Below are 20,127 nucleotides of genomic sequence, written 5' to 3'. Positions count from 1 at the left end.
CAAAATGGCCAAGGAGCTCCAAATCAGTGAGGAGTGAGTCCGTAATATCATCAAGAGGAAGCTGGAATTTCACAGCTACAAGATCATCTGCATCCACTTCTTAAATGAAGTGACAAAGGCGAAGAGGTTCAAGAAAGCTCGCCGAATGTGTCGGCTGGTCAGCGCTGGTCGCTTGAACAAGGTGCTCTTCACTGACTAGAAGATTTTCACCCTCAAGTTGCTTCAAAACCTCCAAAACCATCGACAGCTGCTCAAGAAGGGTCAACAAAAGACTGCTGCTGCAAAAGCCATTGGTTGCAGCCATTTTCCGGCCTCAATCATGGTGTGGGCCAGCATCTGTGCCACTGGGAAGACACCGCTGGTCTTCACCGATCAAAATGTCAAGATCAATGCCGTCATCTACCAGCAATGGGCCCTACGTGACATATTGGAGCTGTGGGCGTCTCAGCACTTTGGCCCAGAAGGATTCATGCTTCAGCAAGACTGGGCACCAGCGCATTCAACCCAATCAACAATTACCATCTGTGAAGAGCTGTTTCCGGGCTTTTGGGGCAAAGACGTTTGGCCACCTAACTCGCCATATCTTAACCTGCTGGACTACTCGGTGTGGTCGATCCTAGAGCAAAATTCTCGGAAACACGATATGCCACCATGGACCAGCTAAAAGCAGTGTTGACGCATACCTGGGATGAAATTTCAGTGGAAGAATGTGCGACCATCATTGGAACTTTTCGCAAGCAACCACATAAATGCATTGAAGCCCAAGGAGGCAATTTTGAGCATTTGTTGTAAATTTTTTTGCTTATTGTTATTGTTATTCATTAAATAAAACTTATTGTTCATTTAGTTTTGTGAATTTATTTATTTGTACGGTATTTTTATACTGTTGAAGTGTTTCAAAAAATTAACAGAACTTTTCATGCACCCTGTATATACAATATACAGTATACATACCACCGACCCCACTTAATTTTTAAATATATATATATTTTACAAATATATATAATTAAAAAAAATACTGTATTACTTATTGACAGTAAAAATAAATTATACTCACACAAAATAAAAATAAACTCAAGGCAATTTTTGACATTGCCTTCCTTTTATAATATTGTCAATATCTGCTTTTATGGTACTAGTCTTATGTTAGTTAAATGGGAATCACACAACCTATTTCTTTCAGCAGTTTTGATGATTTTCATATATGAAAAAAAAAATTGTTCGCAGAAGTAGAGAGGTTGCAGCTGATGTTTTCAACACAAAAATGTGTATGTTGGACATTCAGCACTGCCTTCCTGTAAACCTAGGAGTTTGACAATGATGTTTGGAAAGTCAGTGGAATCATGCTCAACATTCCAAACACCATTGTCAAACGTCTAGACTTACAGGAAGGCAGCGCCGAATATCCGATGTACACGTTTTCACATTGAAAACTTTGGCTGCAACCTCTCTATTATGTACTACCCTACATGCGTAACAGTTTTCTAGTTAAAACAATTTTCTAGCACCAATTATGTCATTACGACATCAAAGTATATCCAGTGAAACGAAAATAATTTTTACAACATACTTTACCAAAATAAATGAAAATGTACCTAAAAAATTTAGGGTGCAGTGGATCGCATATAAATATTAAGTGGGCTGTGGGCTGGACATCTCTGGCATAGAATCTTTTGCACAATCTTGTGGCTATGTGGTCAATTCATTTACAGTATTTTTAAATATTTCAGTACATCTCTTGTGTTACTGCTTTTTGTGCATTCCTTGTTGTTTCTTCTCTAGTTATAGAAAATGTTCTACACTATTTAAAAGAAGGCTCATTTTCCATATCCCAATTTCAACATTTAGCACACTGATCACTTCACTCATCAACACAAGATCTATACCATACATAATTAGTAGTCTTGGTAAAACTAACTATAAATTACAAAATGCTCCTAATACAGTTTTTGTTTTTGATTGGACTACAATTTGAAAAATTTGCAGACCTATAAATTTCCACCATTGTCCATTCATCCTTCAATCTTGAGAACAGAGTTAGATAAATAAAATCCAAGACCAAATATGGAAACCTTAAAGACAGGAGGCTTCGATTAACTATATAAAAACTTCCCATACAAACTAGAAGTCATGTTATTTCAATTCAAAACTTCCCCTGAAAGCAATTAATAGATGACTGGCACTGTGACGGTACGTCATAATTTTGTATATACACGATAGTTATAAGCCTTATATTAATCCTTCAATTCTTTGTTCTGTCTCTCCCTTGTTTCTCGATCTTTCTATTTTCACTTTCCTTGCGGGTGGGGCAGTCCCTTCCCCGGAAGTAAGGGGGAGGACAAAAGAAGAAAAAGACCCGGAGGCAAAAGAACGGGAGTAACGGTCATTCTTGGTGTGGAGCTGGGACGGAGCAGACGTGGAGAAAGAATAGGATCGGCTCGTTCAGCGAAATAGAGATCTCGAGGACACATCGTTATTCTGGGTACCCCCTATCCCTTCTTATATATAATTCCATATATTTATCTAACTCTTCTTTCCCCTTTCTATAGCAAGTAAGTTAGTTTTAATCCTAGTTTGTAATAGTCCGGTGAATATCCTATTTGTAACTCGTTATAAATTTGTCGCGCTTATTGTGTGTGAACCACGTGTTTCCCTTTGTTATTTTTGTCTACTCCTTCGCCTACACGTGTGAGGTTTCGAGTCGGAGTTGTAAAAGAATCCTGCGTATCATCACGCGAGGTGAAAGAGTGTTTTATTGATTGTTGTTTTTTTTTTCATTAAACTTAAAGTTTTGTTTTATTGTAAATTTGTCCTTTCGTTGGCCATACACTCGCGTGACATAACAATGGCGTCCGCGACAGGATTCTTGCTCTGACCTCTCTGCGTGTAAACGACAATTTTTGTAAACTCGTGTTGTATTTTTTTGTATTGTCACCCTTCCCCTTTGTGTGACGCGCGTGGTGATTCTTTAATATGGCTACTAGTACTCCGGTAGACAGTTCTGTACAAAACGACAGACACAATAGTAACCCATCGTTCGTCGTGACCGGCTTCCTCGGCATGTTCCTGATGTTCTCGAATTCCCCCAGTGATTCCATAAATGTAATCCAATTCTTCCAAACTATTGAGAACATAGCTAACCTTGCCGGGTGGAATAACGTTGTGAAGATCGCCGTCTTGCAAGCAAGACTAAAAGGCGAACCTTTGGGAACGTTCTTTTGCTTACTGGAACAGTACCCACATTCCTATGACGAAATCAAACGAGACTTGATAAAATGTTTCGATAAGAGAAAGGCAGGAGGAAAGAATATAATTGATCAGTTACTAAATCTAAGGCAAGGGAATAACGAACCCGTTACCGATTTCATTATACGCACCAGAACACTTCTGGCTCGTGCGATTAAAGATCATCACGAGATAATTGCTCTACGTGACGAAATTATAATGGAGAGGTTTATAAAGGGGTTGTGCTCTCGTATAAGGGCCAACGTGATGAGGAGATCTCCCAAGTCTCTTGATGAGGCCTTCGAAATGGCAGAATTAGAAGAGAGGATTGAAATCGATTGTAACGGTACTAATGAGCGTAAAGGGGTTTATGCTGCGATGGGCGAAGACAATGAGTATGTATGTGATAAGAACGAATCCATTAATACTCATCAAATAGACCGCGAAAATAAATTAGATAGAATTGAAAAGCAGATTGAGGCTTTGACGGATGCCGTTAGTAAGCTCGTTAGCGTTCGTGATAAGAAGGATAGGGTCAATGATAAGAAATGTTTCAATTGCGGTATGAGAGGTCATTTCGCTCGCAGTTGCCCAGCACGCGGTAATCATAATTTAAACTTATAGAGGAACACCATGATAGCCAGTATCGTGCTCCACGTATACAATTAAATCTGGCAAAACACATTACTCGTTCTGTTAATGGTCTTCCCATTATTAAGGGTAAAATAAATAATCATGGTCTCACCCTGCTCGTCGATGCGGGCGCGGAAAAGTCTCTCCTGAGTTCCAAATTTGTTAAGCAGATATCCCGTACACATGTCAATCGCGCTACTATCGATTCTCATAGGATAGGCATAAGGGGCATCAATGGTATTGTTACCGAGTGTGAGAAAATATTGCGCTGTATCATAATGCACGGCACCAGTTGTCATGAGACTACTATCGCTTGCATGGCTCTCCCGGATCATGCCGAGTATGATGCTATAATTGGCATGGATGTGATAAGTAACATCCCTGCGATTATCGACAGTGTGAGAGAAATGGTGAGTGAGTGCTGTCGTAAGAGCTTCAATACTCCTATTTCCCCCGTTAATTGCGTTAATAATACGCCTATGGTATCCCAAGATCTTAGTCACTTAAATTCTCAGACAAAGGAAAGACTTTATAGTATATTAAATAAACACCCAGGTTGTTTTGCCACTTCTATATCCGAATTGAAGGGTACGACAAAGTTCTCTCATAAGCCCATTATCGAAACCAGCGAACCGGTCCATGCCAAGCAATACCGCATACCGGAGTGCTATCTGAAAGATCTCAAAAACCTACTAACATCTTACTTAAAGGCCGGCATCATAGAGGAGAGCTCCTCTGCCTGGAATTCCCCCATTTATATCATAAAAAAGGACTCGGGTGAGCTTCGTATGACCCTTGATCTAAGGCGTATTAACGAGTTTACACTCTCCCAAGACTTTCCCATAGCGAGGGTCGATGAAATACTGAGCAGGCTCCAGCTCCACGGAAGTCAGTACTTTTCTGTTTTAGATCTGAAATCAGGGTATTTTCAAATCCCCTTAGACCCCTCTATTGTTAAGTCACGCGAGTGTATGGCCAACGAAAGGACAAATTTACAATAAAACAAAACTTTAAGTTTAATGAAAAAAAAAAACAACAATCAATAAAACACTCTTTCACCTCGCGTGATGATACGCAGGATTCTTTTACAACTCCGACTCGAAACCTCACACGTGTAGGCGAAGGAGTAGACAAAAATAACAAAGGGAAACACGTGGTTCACACACAATAAGCGCGACAAATTTATAACGAGTTACAAATAGGATATTCACCGGACTATTACAAACTAGGATTAAAACTAACTTACTTGCTATAGAAAGGGGAAAGAAGAGTTAGATAAATATATGGAATTATATATAAGAAGGGATAGGGGGTACCCAGAATAACGATGTGTCCTCGAGATCTCTATTTCGCTGAACGAGCCGATCCTATTCTTTCTCCACGTCTGCTCCGTCCCAGCTCCACACCAAGAATGACCGTTACTCCCGTTCTTTTGCCTCCGGGTCTTTTTCTTCTTTTGTCCTCCCCCTTACTTCCGGGGAAAGGACTGCCCCACCCGCAAGGAAAGTGAAAATAGAAAGATCGAGAAACAAGGGAGAGACAGAACAAAGAATTGAAGGATTAATATAAGGCTTATAACTATCGCGTATATACAAAATTATGACGTACCGTCACATACGTCCCCCGACAAAGATTAATTGCCGTAGTGCAACCTACGATAATTCACTTTATTACCGCGCAGAAAATAGTTGTGACGGGGCCTTGGTGAAGCGTCGACTACCGCATTTTCATCAGGAGAACCTCCAAGACATTCGTTTTCCTCCTGTTGATCATGCATGTCTCTCGTTGGTACATGCGGGATTCGGATTTGAATCGGCAGATCATCTTCCTCTTCATCGTTACGTTCGGGTTCCTCAACTTTAGAAATTCTTTGCCTCCGCTTCCTATGTATCCTCCTAATGTTTATAGGTACTTGACACAGCTTTAAGCGGTCGACATGAACAGTCATGCGGTTACTACTAGAATTGTTCTCGATCTCTACTGTCACAGGACCCAAGATCCGGGCTATGCGAAACGGACCTAGGTACTTGGGGGAGAATTTTCCGAAACGCTTCCCTTTTTCCTTTCGCAAGAGCCAGACCCGCTGACCTATCTTCCAATCAGTGACATTCCTCCTCTGATTTATCCGATTTCGACCCTCTCTATTCTTATCTCTACCGACCTCGTAAGCTATTTCACGAATATACTTAAGTCTTCTCTTCCACTCACTGAGTGATTCGTCATTGACAAAATCATGTTCAATATCGTTAGGGAAAGCCCAGGGGAGGCGGGGATCGTATCCATATAAAAGAAAGGCGGGTGCTTCACCCGTTGAGGAGTGCGAGGCATTGTTGTATGCGAACACAGCAGGAGGTACGAATATGTCCCAGTCCTTGTTATTTCCGCACGATATGCGGGATATAATTTTCACGATAGATTTATTAAGGCGTTCACAAACGGAATTCGCGCAAGGGCGATACGCGGTGGTAACATTATGTTTGATGGAAAGGGACTCACAAGCCTCGCGAAATACCTGTGACGTAAAGTTGCCCCCCCTATCAGAAATAATGATCTCCGGGCAACCATAACGACAAATAACATGTTCGAATAAGACCTCAGTAACGGTCTGGGACGATTGATTTTGTATGGGGCATACCTCAGCATATCTAGTATATAAATCAATTATCGACATAAGATAACGGTAACCTCTTGATGTAATATTGAGAGGGCCGATTATATCGACAGCCACCTTTTGAAAAGGGAAGTTCGCCGTTTCCGTTTCCTGAAAGGGGGCACGGTTACGGTGAACATTATGCTGTTGACAGATGGTGCAAGACTTAATGTATTTTCTAACGTGGGTAGATAGGCCCCTTATGTGGTAATTGCGATCAATAAGGTTGCAAGTCTTCTCGATACCGAGATGACCGGCCAAAGGGGACGCATGAAACGCCTCTATAACTTCGTTGATCATATTCTTCCCTACACAGGGACGTCTCCAATGGCGCAAACCATAACGCCCAGGCTTAACGTTGATGAGAATGCTCCCCTCTAATTGGTACTCAGGTTGAATATCGGTGTTCGGAATTAGGTTATCATTAATATGATTTATCTTATGTACCTTCAACTTGTTAAGAAACTCATCACTCTCCTGCGAGTCAATAATGCGTCTCCAGAACCCATTACTCACGACATTCATATCGTAACTCATAGTTATACTAGCATCTTCATCGTCAATGGGGCGTGAAAGTAAATCCGCTACCGGGTTATGCTTTCCTTTTACATGATAGATTTTTATATCGTAGTCCGATAACTCCATTGACCAACGCATGAGACGTTTATTATGGTTATGCATGTTGTTTACATAAATTAGGGGTTTGTGGTCAGAATAGATATTTATAGTATGACCCAGCACGAGGGGTTTGAAATGGCGTAACGCCATTACGATAGATAAACATTCTTTCTCCACGGTTGCATAGTTTACTTCTGCCCCACGAAATTTTTTGCTAAAATAACCTACTGGGACGAAGCTCCCGTCCTGTAACTGGCCTAGCACAGCCCCGGCACTTTTATCAGAAGCATCAGTGTATAAACTGAAAGAGCTGTTGAAATCAGGATGAGCAAGTAGGGGAGGTTTCGTGAGGATAGTCTTAAATTTATCGAACGAGGCTTGACATTGTTCACTCCATAAGAACCTTTTTCCCTTTTTCGTTAGATCGATTAATGGGAGAGCTAACTCAGCAAATTTTGGGATAAAACTACGAAAAAAACCAACCATCCCAAGGAACGCGCGTACTTGTCTAACATTCACCGGGTGGCTCAGATCCGTGATGGCAGATATATTTTTGGGGTCGGGGAGGATCCCGTTTTTATCAATCACGTGTCCTAAGTACCGAACCTCGCTCATAATCAATTTACTTTTTTTAGGATGTAATTTTAAATTAGCGCTATCAAGGATGCTCAGGACCTTATCAAGAAGGTCCATATGGTCGTCTATCGTACGGGAAAATAACACAACATCGTCCTGGAATACGTAACAGTTGATACCCAGGAATTGACCCAACAGGTTAGACATTACGTACTGGAAATATCTTCCACTATTTTTAGCTCCCTGGGGTAACCTACACATTTGATATTTACCCCAGGGCGTGGAAAAAGCAAATATGTGTCTAATAGTGTGACGGTACGTCATAATTTTGTATATACGCGATAGTTATAAGCCTAATATTAATCCTTCAATTCTTTGTTCTGTCTCTCCCTTGTATCTCGATCTTTCTATTTTCACTTTCCTTGCGGGTGGGGCAGTCCTTTCCCCGGAAGTAAGGGGGAGGACAAAAGAAGAAAAAGACCCGGAGGCAAAAGAACGGGAGTAACGGTCATTCTTGGTGTGGAGCTGGGACGGAGCAGACGTGGAGAAAGAATAGGATCGGCTCGTTCAGCGAAATAGAGATCTCGAGGACACATCGTTATTCTGGGTACCCCCTATCCCTTCTTATATATAATTCCATATATTTATCTAACTCTTCTTTCCCCTTTCTATAGCAAGTAAGTTAGTTTTAATCCTAGTTTGTAATAGTCCGGTGAATATCCTATTTGTAACTCGTTATAAATTTGTCGCGCTTATTGTGTGTGAACCACGTGTTTCCCTTTGTTATTTTTGTCTACTCCTTCGCCTACACGTGTGAGGTTTCGAGTCGGAGTTGTAAAAGAATCCTGCGTATCATCACGCGAGGTGAAAGAGTGTTTTATTGATTGTTGTTTTTTTTTTTCATTAAACTTAAAGTTTTGTTTTATTGTAAATTTGTCCTTTCGTTGGCCATACACTCGCGTGACATAACAATGGCGTCCGCGACAGGATTCTTGCTCTGACCTCTCTGCGTGTAAACGACAATTTTTGTAAACTCGTGTTGTATTTTTTTGTATTGTCACCCTTCCCCTTTGTGTGACGCGCGTGGTGATTCTTTAATATGGCTACTAGTACTCCGGTAGACAGTTCTGTACAAAACGACAGACACAATAGTAACCCATCGTTCGTCGTGACCGGCTTCCTCGGCATGTTCCTGATGTTCTCGAATTCCCCCAGTGATTCCATAAATGTAATCCAATTCTTCCAAACTATTGAGAACATAGCTAACCTGGCTGGGTGGAATAACGTTGTGAAGATCGCCGTCTTGCAAGCAAGACTAAAAGGTGAACCTTTGGGAACGTTCTTTTGCTTACTGGAACAGTACCCACATTCCTATAATGAAATTAAACGAGACTTAATAAAATGTTTTGATAAGAGAAAGGCAGGAGGGAAGAATATAATTGACCAGTTACTAAATCTAAGGCAAGGGAATAACGAACCCGTTACCGATTTCATTATACGCACCAGAACACTTCTAGCTCGTGCGATTAAAGATCATCACGAGATAATTGCTTTACATGACAAAATTATAATGGAGAGGTTTATAAAGGGGTTGTGCTCTCGTATAAGGGCCAACGTGATGAGGAGATCTCCCAAGTCTCTTGATGAGGCCTTCGAAATGGCGGAATTAGAAGAAAGGATTGAAATCGATTGTAACGGTACTAATGAGCGTAAAGGAGTTTATGCTGCGATGGGCGAAGACAATGAGTATGTATGTGATAAGAACGAATCCATTAATACTCATCAAATAGACCGCGAAAATAAATTAGATAGAATTGAAAAGCAGATTGAGGCTTTGACGGATGCCGTTAGTAAGCTCGTAAGCGTTCGTGATAAGAAGGATAGGGTCAACGATAAGAAATGTTTCAATTGTGGTATGAGAGGTCATTTCGCTCGCAGTTGCCCAGCACGCGGTAATCATAATTTAAACTTATAGAGGAGCACCATGATAGCCAGTATCGTGCTCCACGTATACAATTAAATCTGGCAAAACACGTTACTCGTTCTGTTAATGGTCTTCCCATTATTAAGGGTAAAATAAATAACCATGGTCTCACCCTGCTCGTCGATACGGGCGCGGAAAAGTCTCTCCTGAGTACTAAATTTGTTAAGCAGATATCCCGTACGTATGTCAATCGCGCTACTATCGATTCTCATAGGATAGGCATAAGGGGCATCAATGGTATTGTTACCGAGTGTGAGAAAATATTACGCTGTGTCATAATGCACGGCACCAGTTGTCATGAGACTACTATCGCTTGCATGGCTCTCCCGGGTCATGCCGAGTATGATGCTATAATTGGCATGGATGTGATAAGTAACATCCCTGCGATTATCGACAGTGTGAGAGAAATGGTGAGTGAGTGCTGTCGTAAGAGCTTCAATACTCCTATTTCCCCCGTTAATTGCGTTAATAATACGCCTATGGTATCCCAAGATTTTAGTCACTTAAATTCTCAGACAAAGGAAAGACTTTATAGTATATTAAATAAACACCCAGGTTGTTTTGCCACTTCTATATCCGAATTGAAGGGTACGACGAAGTTCTCTCATAAGCCCATTATCGAAACCAGCGAACCGGTCCATGCCAAGCAATACCGCATACCGGAGTGCTATCTGAAAGATCTCAAAAACCTACTAACATCTTACTTAAAGGCCGGCATCATAGAGGAGAGCTCCTCTGCCTGGAATTCCCCCATTTATATCATAAAAAAGGACTCGGGTGAGCTTCGTATGACCCTTGATCTAAGGCGTATTAACGAGTTTACACTCTCCCAAGACTTTCCCATAGCGAGGGTCGATGAAATACTGAGCAGGCTCCACGGAAGTCAGTACTTTTCTGTTTTAGATCTTAAATCAGGATACTTTCAAATCCCCCTAGACCCCTCTATTAGGCACATATTTGCTTTCTCCACGCCCTGGGGTAAATATCAAATGTGTAGGTTACCCCAGGGAGCTAAAAATAGTGGAAGATATTTCCAGTATGTAATGTCTAACCTGTTGGGTCAATTCCTGGGTATCAACTGTTACGTATTCCAGGACGATGTTGTGTTATTTTCCCGTACGATAGACGACCATATGGACCTTCTTGATAAGGTCTTGAGTATCCTTGATTGCGCTAATTTAAAATTACATCCTGAAAAAAGTAAATTGATTATGAGCGAGGTACGGTACTTAGGGCACGTGATTGATAAAAACGGGATCCTCCCCGACCCCAAGAATATATCTGCCATCACAGATTTGAGCCACCCAGTGAATGTTAAACAAGTACGCGCGTTCCTTGGGATGGTCGGTTTTTTTCGCAGATTCATCCCAAAATTCGCTGAGTTAGCTCTCCCATTAATCGATCTAACGAAAAAGGGAAAAAGGTTCATATGGAGTGAACAATGTCAAGCCTCATTCGACAAATTTAAGACTATCCTCACGAAACCTCCCCTACTTGCTCATCCTGATTTCAACAGCCCTTTCAGTTTATACACTGACGCTTCTGATAAAAGTGCTGGGGCTGTGCTAGGCCAGTTACGGGACGGGGGCTTCGTCCCAGTAGGTTATTTTAGCAAAAAATTTCGTGGGGCAGAGGTAAACTATGCGACCGTGGAGAAAGAGTGTTTATCTATCATAATGGCGTTACGCCATTTCAAACCCCTCGTGCTAGGACATACTATAAATATTTATTCTGACCACAAACCCCTAATTTATGTAAACAACATGCATAATCATAATAAACGTCTCATGCGTTGGTCAATGGAGTTATCGGACTATGATATAAAAATCTATCATGTAAAAGGAAAACATAACCCGGTAGCGGATTTACTTTCACGCCCCATTGACGATGAAAATTCTAATATAACTATGAGTTATGATATGAATGTCGTGAGTAATGGGTTCTGGAGACGCATTATTGACTCGCAGGAGAGTGATGAGTTTCTTAACAAGTTGAAGGTACATAAGATAAATCATATTAATGATAACCTAATTCCGAACACCGATATTCAACCTGAGTACCAATTAGAGGGGAGCATTCTCATCAACGTTAAGCCTGGGCGTTATGGTTTGCGCCATTGGAGACGTCCCTGTGTAGGGAAGAATATGATCAACGAAGTTATAGAGGCGTTTCATGCGTCCCCTTTGGCCGGTCATCTCGGTATCGAGAAGACTTGCAACCTTATTGATCGCAATTACCACATAAGGGGCCTATCTACCCACGTTAGAAAATACATTAAGTCTTGCACCATCTGTCAACAGCATAATGTTCACCGTAACCGTGCCCCCTTTCAGGAAACGGAAACGGCGAACTTCCCTTTTCAAAAGGTGGCTGTCGATATAATCGGCCCTCTCAATATTACATCAAGAGGTTACCGTTATCTTATGTCGATAATTGATTTATATACTAGATATGCTGAGGTATGCCCCATACAAAATCAATCGTCCCAGACCGTTACTGAGGTCTTATTCGAACATGTTATTTGTCGTTATGGTTGCCCGGAGATCATTATTTCTGATAGGGGGGGCAACTTTACGTCACAGGTATTCCGCGAGGCATGTGAGTCTCTTTCCATCAAACATAATGTTACCACCGCGTATCGCCCTTGCGCGAATTCCGTTTGTGAACGCCTTAATAAATCTATCGTGAAAATTATATCCCGCATATCGTGCGGAAATAACAAGGACTGGGACATATTCGTACCTCCTGCTGTGTTCGCATACAACAATGCCTCGCACTCCTCAACGGGTGAAGCACCCGCCTTTCTTTTATATGGATACGATCCCCGCCTCCCCTGGGCTTTCCCTAACGATATTGAACATGATTTTGTCAATGACGAATCACTCAGTGAGTGGAAGAGAAGACTTAAGTATATTCGTGAAATAGCTTACGAGGTCGGTAGAGATAAGAATAGGGAGGGTCGAAATCGGATAAATCAGGGGAGGAATGTCACTGATTGGAAGATAGGTCAGCGGGTCTGGCTCTTGCGAAAGGAAAAAGGGAAGCGTTTCGGAAAATTCTCCCCCAAGTACCTAGGTCCGTTTCGCATAGCCCGGATCTTGGGTCCTGTGACAGTAGAGATCGAGAACAATTCTAGTAGTAACCGCATGACTGTTCATGTCGACCGCTTAAAGCTGTGTCAAGTACCTATAAACATTAGGAGGATACATAGGAAGCGGAGGCAAAGAATTTCTAAAGTTGAGGAACCCGAACGTAACGATGAAGAGGAAGATGATCTGCCGATTCAAATCCGAATCCCGCATGTACCAACGAGAGACATGCATGATCAACAGGAGGAAAACGAATGTCTTGGAGGTTCTCCCGATGAAAATGCGGTAGTCGACGCTTCACCAAGGCCCCGTCACAACTATTATCTGCGCGGTAATAAAGTGAATTATCGTAGGTTGCACTACGGCAATTAATCTTTGTCGGGGGACGTATGTGACGGTACGTCATAATTTTGTATATACGCGATAGTTATAAGCCTTATATTAATCCTTCAATTCTTTGTTCTGTCTCTCCTTGTTTCTCGATCTTTCTATTTTCACTTTCCTTGCGGGTGGGGCAGTCCTTTCCCCGGAAGTAAGGGGGAGGACAAAAGAAGAAAAAGACCCGGAGGCAAAAGAACGGGAGTAACGGTCATTCTTGGTGTGGAGCTGGGACGGAGCAGACGTGGAGAAAGAATAGGATCGGCTCGTTCAGCGAAATAGAGATCTCGAGGACACATCGTTATTCTGGGTACCCCCTATCCCTTCTTATATATAATTCCATATATTTATCTAACTCTTCTTTCCCCTTTCTATAGCAAGTAAGTTAGTTTTAATCCTAGTTTGTAATAGTCCGGTGAATATCCTATTTGTAACTCGTTATAAATTTGTCGCGCTTATTGTGTGTGAACCACGTGTTTCCCTTTGTTATTTTTGTCTACTCCTTCGCCTACACGTGTGAGGTTTCGAGTCGGAGTTGTAAAAGAATCCTGCGTATCATCACGCGAGGTGAAAGAGTGTTTTATTGATTGTTGTTTTTTTTTTCATTAAACTTAAAGTTTTGTTTTATTGTAAATTTGTCCTTTCGTTGGCCATACACTCGCGTGACATAACAGCACAACTCTATTGTTAAAGGAAAAGTATGATGTACAGGAGCAAGCCACTACTAATTTGAGGTGAAAAGCATATATTTTAAATTAAATAAATTCAGAATATGATTAAAAATGGCATCTTGACATTGTGACAATGTTACAATAAATAATTGCTTGTTATTCTTCTATTTTCAACAAATCCTTCATTATAATTATTTCTAAATATATTAGCAAATTATAAAAATATTATTAAATTTAATTAGACAAATTGCATTCAAAATTGATTATTATAACAAAACAATTATTTATTGTAATATCATCATAATGCCAAGATGCAATTTTTAATCATATTTTTAATTTATTTAATTTAAAATATATGCTCTCTGCTTCAAATTAGTTCTGTAGTGTATTGCCCTGAAAGGAGCAAGATAGATGACTGGTATGACTCCACTGGTAATGGAAAGGTATTGTGTACAAATACAATACCTTTCTGTTACCAATGGAGTCATGCCAGTTGTCTATCTAGCTCCTTTCAGGGGAAATTTTTGAATTGAATTCATGTGACTTCTGATTTGCATTGGAAGTTTGTATATAGTTAATTGAGGCCTCCTGCCCCTAAGTTTTCCACATCTGCTCTTAAATTTCATTTATCTAGCACAATTCTAGAGAGTAAGGATAGACAAACAGACAGCCAACAACAGTGGGAATTTATAGATCTACACTTTTTCAAATTGCAGCCCAATTATGTAAAAAATTCTTTGATTATTTATTTTATCTAGAAAATATTATAGTTATTTATGTATACTTTTAGTTAGTTTTTCTTAATACAAGAAAGTATTAATCTATTTGAAGACAATATAATTTAATTTACAACTTCATTAAGAAATTACCTTGTAAGCAAATAACTGTTCTGCATTATCCCCGAACTATTCTGAAAATGTGAGAGTAATTCAAATACTGGTTCTCCCCAGTTATTCTTTTCACAGACATCATAGAGTATCTGCAAAACAAATGCATTTATATATTTAAAACATATCATACAAGAAAAAATATAAAATTATAAACAAAAAATCACTAATATAAAAGATACTTTTATACTTGATTCAGTTATTCAAATTTCTAGTTTATTAAGTATATATTTGATGATAATGAAAAAAAAAGAATTTATTATCATTAATATATTACTAGAGAATGAATCAAGAAATACATTACACATGCTAATTTATTACTCCAAAGTTAAGATATTCTGACATTTTGCTCTTGTCATAGTAGCACTCCTCCCTGCCATTCTGGCTACTGAACAAACTTACATCCAGTATAAAAACACTTCTGAACATAACTTCAAGTTGATATTCTTTTGTTGATTTCTAATTCTTTTAGAATTTTTACTGATTTTTCTTATGTATTAACTAATATGAATAAAAAAACAAGTCCATAGCTCCTTATAATAACTTTCTTTTATTGCACTTCATTTTACCGTTGCCAACATCACATGTGATGCTGGCTAGACAAAAGAATGTTATGTTTCTTCATTAACCAATTTGTATACCCCCAACCCCAAGGCAATGGTGTTGACAATAAATAAAAATTTCTGAATATTTGATTTTATGTTCTTAATAGAAAAAGATTATTGTAAATTAAATTTTGGTCAGAAGGACCAACATCATTTCTTTTGAATAAAATGGTGCCTAAGCAAAGTAGAAAATTTATAGGTAAGCAAGAAAGAAATGAGAAACTACGTTTGATTACTTTGGACTCAAAGCCATTTGATGATGCTAAATGGTTTTAAGTCCAAAGTGATCCTATTTTCAAATCTAATGAATGTTTTTAAATAAACATACAAACAGGGACAGATTAAAGAATTTTTGGATTGTGAAATCTGATTTTGGAGCCTCCACGTTTATGTCTAGAAATAAATTATACTTTGAACGCTAACTAAGTCAATTAATGATGCATGCAATATACAAGTACAACCAAAAATAAAACTATGTAGACCAGAAATTTAAGATCAATAATTGAAATAAAAATGCAGACTACATTCTAACATTCAGACATTTTAAAGAAAAATCATTTTTAGTGAGAAATCCAGTCTGTCCATTATTTACAGGGTGTCCAACAATTTCCAATTTCTTTGAGATTTCCAAGTTTTCCAGGACGAAAACCTGCATTTTACCCTGACTAACTGAAAACAACTCATTGAATAAATCTGTTAAATTTCTCTCCCATTATTATCTATATGTGTGGTAATGATCTGTGTTGTTTACCCCTTATTCTTTTTTTAACAAATAAACAGCCATGGGGTGGTGTCTCTGTCGAGTCTGCTACTTTTTGATTCAGTGTGTCTTTGAAGGGGATCAAAGTAGTAGTGTGTAATTTATACTTACTTGTAAAGTTATTCTAGCCACAACCCATAAAAGCATAACTTGCACAAGTGATATATTTAATAAAATCAAAAACAGTTCACAATTTATTTGATGTTACCAAATGAAACTCAGTTATAAGACTGTTCAATTTCTTTTATTATAAAAAATGATTAATTTTTTTTTCATTTCAATTAATGTATTGTTGCTTCAAAATGTGCAGAAGATTGTATATCATCATATATATAATCATACAGTGGTGGACAAAACTTAAGGATGAAGAAGAAATGGGCATGTATATGAAAAACTATATGTGGTTTTAGACCAAGAAGAAAACAATAGTAACAAACGTACTACACCTTTTAAGTATCCAGTAGGAAGTTTTATTAGAATAAAAACGTTTTCGGCCGCATTAATCAGCCTTCGTCAGTTAACGAATATCAAAAACGAACAAACTTCGAAATTACAAAAAAAAAAAAAACGGAGACATAACATAGAGACTCTATGTCATCCAAACGAAGTAGAACTGATTCTTCTGCATCAAACAAGCAAAGAAAAACTTTATCTTTGAAATGCAAAGTTAACATTATTAAAGACTCCAATACAAAAATGAAAATTTGTAAATTGGCCAAGAAATTTGATCTGCCAGAATTGACGGTCAGAACAATTTTTCCTTTACCTTTTATGGTAAAGGAAAAATTCTCAAACCTGTGAAAACTTGACAGAAGGCCTCAGTTCAATTGAAAAGGGTTACAAATTTTAGAAAATATAGACTCCAACGAAGAGCACATTTCTTCTACAAAACAAGAAATAAAAAAATTATTAGCATGCTACGAGGAAATTTTGCAGGAGAAAAAATCTTTGAGCCGTCAGACGAATTTGTTAGATTTTATGAAGCTTTCTATATCAAAATAACTTTGGTTTACGATTTTAATAATATAATTTGTTATACATATGTATGATCTAAGATTTTATTAAACATTTTTTTATAAATTATCGTTTTCTTTAGTCTCCGGCCCCAATTAAAAATAACTTGTATGTATTTATATGCGAAATTATACCCCGACTTACGTGAATTCGACTTACACCCCGTAAGTCGAATTTGCATAAGTCGGGGTTATCACTCGGTCCCACCTATCGCATAAGTTCGGGGTATTACTCTATCTCATAAAAAGTAAAATCTATGTTTATTGTTTTGTAACTGTAAATTAAAAATTTGTAGCATGTACTGTACAACACTGGAGTAAATTAGCATGCATAATGTAATCTTAGACCATCATTCATATCATGTGACACAACAATGTGCACATTCAAATTGCTTTTGTTGTTCCCTTTCCATTATAAGCATTGCAATAATATATATATATTTTTTTCTTCTTCTGGGTTTTATACCAAATTTCCTGAGATTTCCATGACTCTTCCCTTATCTGATAAATTCCCTCACATTTCCAGGTTTTCAGGTCCATTGGACACCCTGTTATTTAGTTACATTTATGAAAGACGAGACTCCCTCAAGCTCGGGGTACCTACCACAGCAGTTGTTGCAGTAGCCTTAAAATGGTTTTGCATTCAGAAATAAAAACTGATAAAATTTTTAAATTGACAAATTTCTATTTTTAAGAAAACAATTTTATTATTCTTTTACATCAATTTTAACTTATTGAAACTTATATAAAGTCCTTTCAATGCTTTATGCAATTTACTAAAAACAAAACAAACCTAATTTTTGACACTGATTTAAATAAATTAAATATTTTACATAACTGATAATTTCAGTTACCTGAACTGGAGTACGCATAGGTTTCAAAGTAAATGGATTAGTAGGAATTAGTTCCATATTAGGTTGGAGTTCAATAAAACGATGCTGTAAAAAGATATTATTTAGATTACATGCAAAAAAAGAGAGAGAAAATATTAATAATAATAATTAGTACTTGTAATTTTTTACATTTAATTGAAATTAAATGTAATTCTAAATGAATTACATTAAATGTTTATTAAATTTAAACGTTAAATGATAGATAAAAATATTATGCTTATAGAATTTGGAGTAAATTTCACATTCTCCATTAATGAGAGATAAAAAGTCTTGGTCAATTAATTTTGAAATGTTTAATTTGAGAAGTTGTCAAAAAATTGCTAATATTTTCTGTCATAATTGAGCTAATTAAGTGATTTAATTAATAAAAAATGTAAACTAAATATGGGTGTACGTACATATAAGTCATCATCTGTTAAAAATTTTAATGATCGTTAAATTTGGGTGATTTAATTAAATTTTGATTATCACTCCAGAGTAGAATTTCACCCATAATTCTTCTTTAATGTGCAAATTTATTGCCAGTTATAAAATTCAAACTCCAACAGAAAACTAGGAATGTCCAATACATTAGATGTTGCGGGTTGCATCAGTTACCTTGTTCTGGGCCAGCACATCAATAAATTTACCGTTGTAATTGTGGGCTACGGCGATGCGTTTGATGTGCTGGATTTCACGAAACGCGTCATTAGTGTTAGAGCAATGGGTATAGGCCCTACGGCCTATACCCATTGGTACGTTAGCAAGTGGCAGCGCATATTAATAACATCTTTTGAAATGAGGTTCAAAATAAAATGATAGTTAAATGTTCTTGATACATAACTGAAAAAAACATATTAATTATAGGTACTAACATATTTTCTATATATAAAAAAATATTTAATTAAGAAATTAAACAAATCAAACAGTTATGATGCTTTCTTTTCTTAATAGCATTGCCCAGGCAAAAAATAAAAACAAACATTAAGATTATTAGCTTATTTCTCACTTCTAATACTTCTTATTATATTGTATTATACAGTCAAATCTATCTATAATGGAATCCCAAGTGACTGAACAACTCTTCCATAGTAGACAGGTTTCTGCTATATACTAGTTACCTACTATAGGTATCCCTTGATTAATGTGATTAATAGATTTCTTGATGTTACCGCATATATCAAAAGCACATTATTCAAATACATTGGTACCTTGGTACTCTACTGAAAAATCACACCCACTAGAACAAATTTCCGGTTAATAACAAATATTTTTATTTTAAAATTTATTTCTATTTTTTCATTCATCTGTAAAAAAAGTTCTCTAAGATAAAAATTAGTAATCAATTTAAAAACAAAATAAAACCTTACAGCAGCCTACCTTCATCAGACAAAATTATACTCAATTCAGTTTGTTTTTTCATAAGTGAAAAAAAACAAACTGCATGCAAAACACAATCAACATGTTTTACAGCCATTTCAAGTGAATGTAATGTTTCAACAATATGTGTCTGTGACATACTAACATTTTTTACAAATTCACAAATTGTTATTGCTGAAAACATAATGTTACATTTTCGTAAGCACAAAAAATCTTTCACACGCTGTTTCTAGCAAACAAATTAGTGAGCACAAACGTTTTCGGCCGTTTTAAAAGGCCTTCTTCAGGTGCACTGAGGACTGTTGGAAAGTCGGATAGCAAATGTTTACATGACGTCATTGTTTATGAGGGGTTTCCTCTTACAAGTGACGTCTTAGCAGAGAAGGTTTAAACGAAATTGACCTTGGAAAATATTTTAAGATTAGCCAAGCTGCGTGAACTATTGTCGAAGATATGCAAATTGTGAAAGGCGGAAAAAAGGAAAAGAAAAGGAAATAGAAAGAAAAAGGGAAAAAAGAAACCCGATAAATTTAGAAACTGCACGAGAGAACGAAACGGACAAGGAGAGGGTGGACCGGTCTATTTAATTAAGGGGGTTATCGAGGAGTGACCGCCAGGCAGGGGAGAGCGAATCTGCATCCCTGCTGTTAATGCAGTTTCCTTTGAGGGACTCAGTAAAGATTTCTATAGCTTCGATTGTTCTAAGTTTGCTACAGTCAAGAATAGGAACGGTAATCCTAGCATCTTCCCATTCAACTGTTATACTGGGTTCACTTGCAAACTGGG

General features: G+C 37.9%; 1 protein-coding gene across 1 annotated transcript in view; it reads right to left on the bottom strand.

The window, feature by feature from the left end:
- Positions 1 to 20,127, bottom strand: part of LOC136975689 (APOBEC1 complementation factor-like) — a 48,532-nt gene that overhangs the window by 15,326 nt on the left and 13,079 nt on the right. Inside the window, exons 3-4 of the mRNA XM_067270791.1 lie at positions 17,944 to 18,027; positions 14,694 to 14,803 (exon numbers count right to left, since the gene is read on the bottom strand). Of these exons, the coding sequence (XP_067126892.1) occupies positions 14,694 to 14,803; positions 17,944 to 18,027 (194 nt within the window). The remainder of the gene's footprint in view (positions 1 to 14,693; positions 14,804 to 17,943; positions 18,028 to 20,127) is intronic.

Source organism: Centruroides vittatus, unplaced genomic scaffold (genome assembly GCF_030686945.1).
Source record: "Centruroides vittatus isolate TY-2023 unplaced genomic scaffold, ASM3068694v2 contig_377, whole genome shotgun sequence".
In the NCBI taxonomy this organism is placed as follows: Eukaryota; Metazoa; Arthropoda; class Arachnida; order Scorpiones; family Buthidae; genus Centruroides; species Centruroides vittatus.
This window is presented reverse-complemented; position numbering and strand designations above follow the sequence as displayed.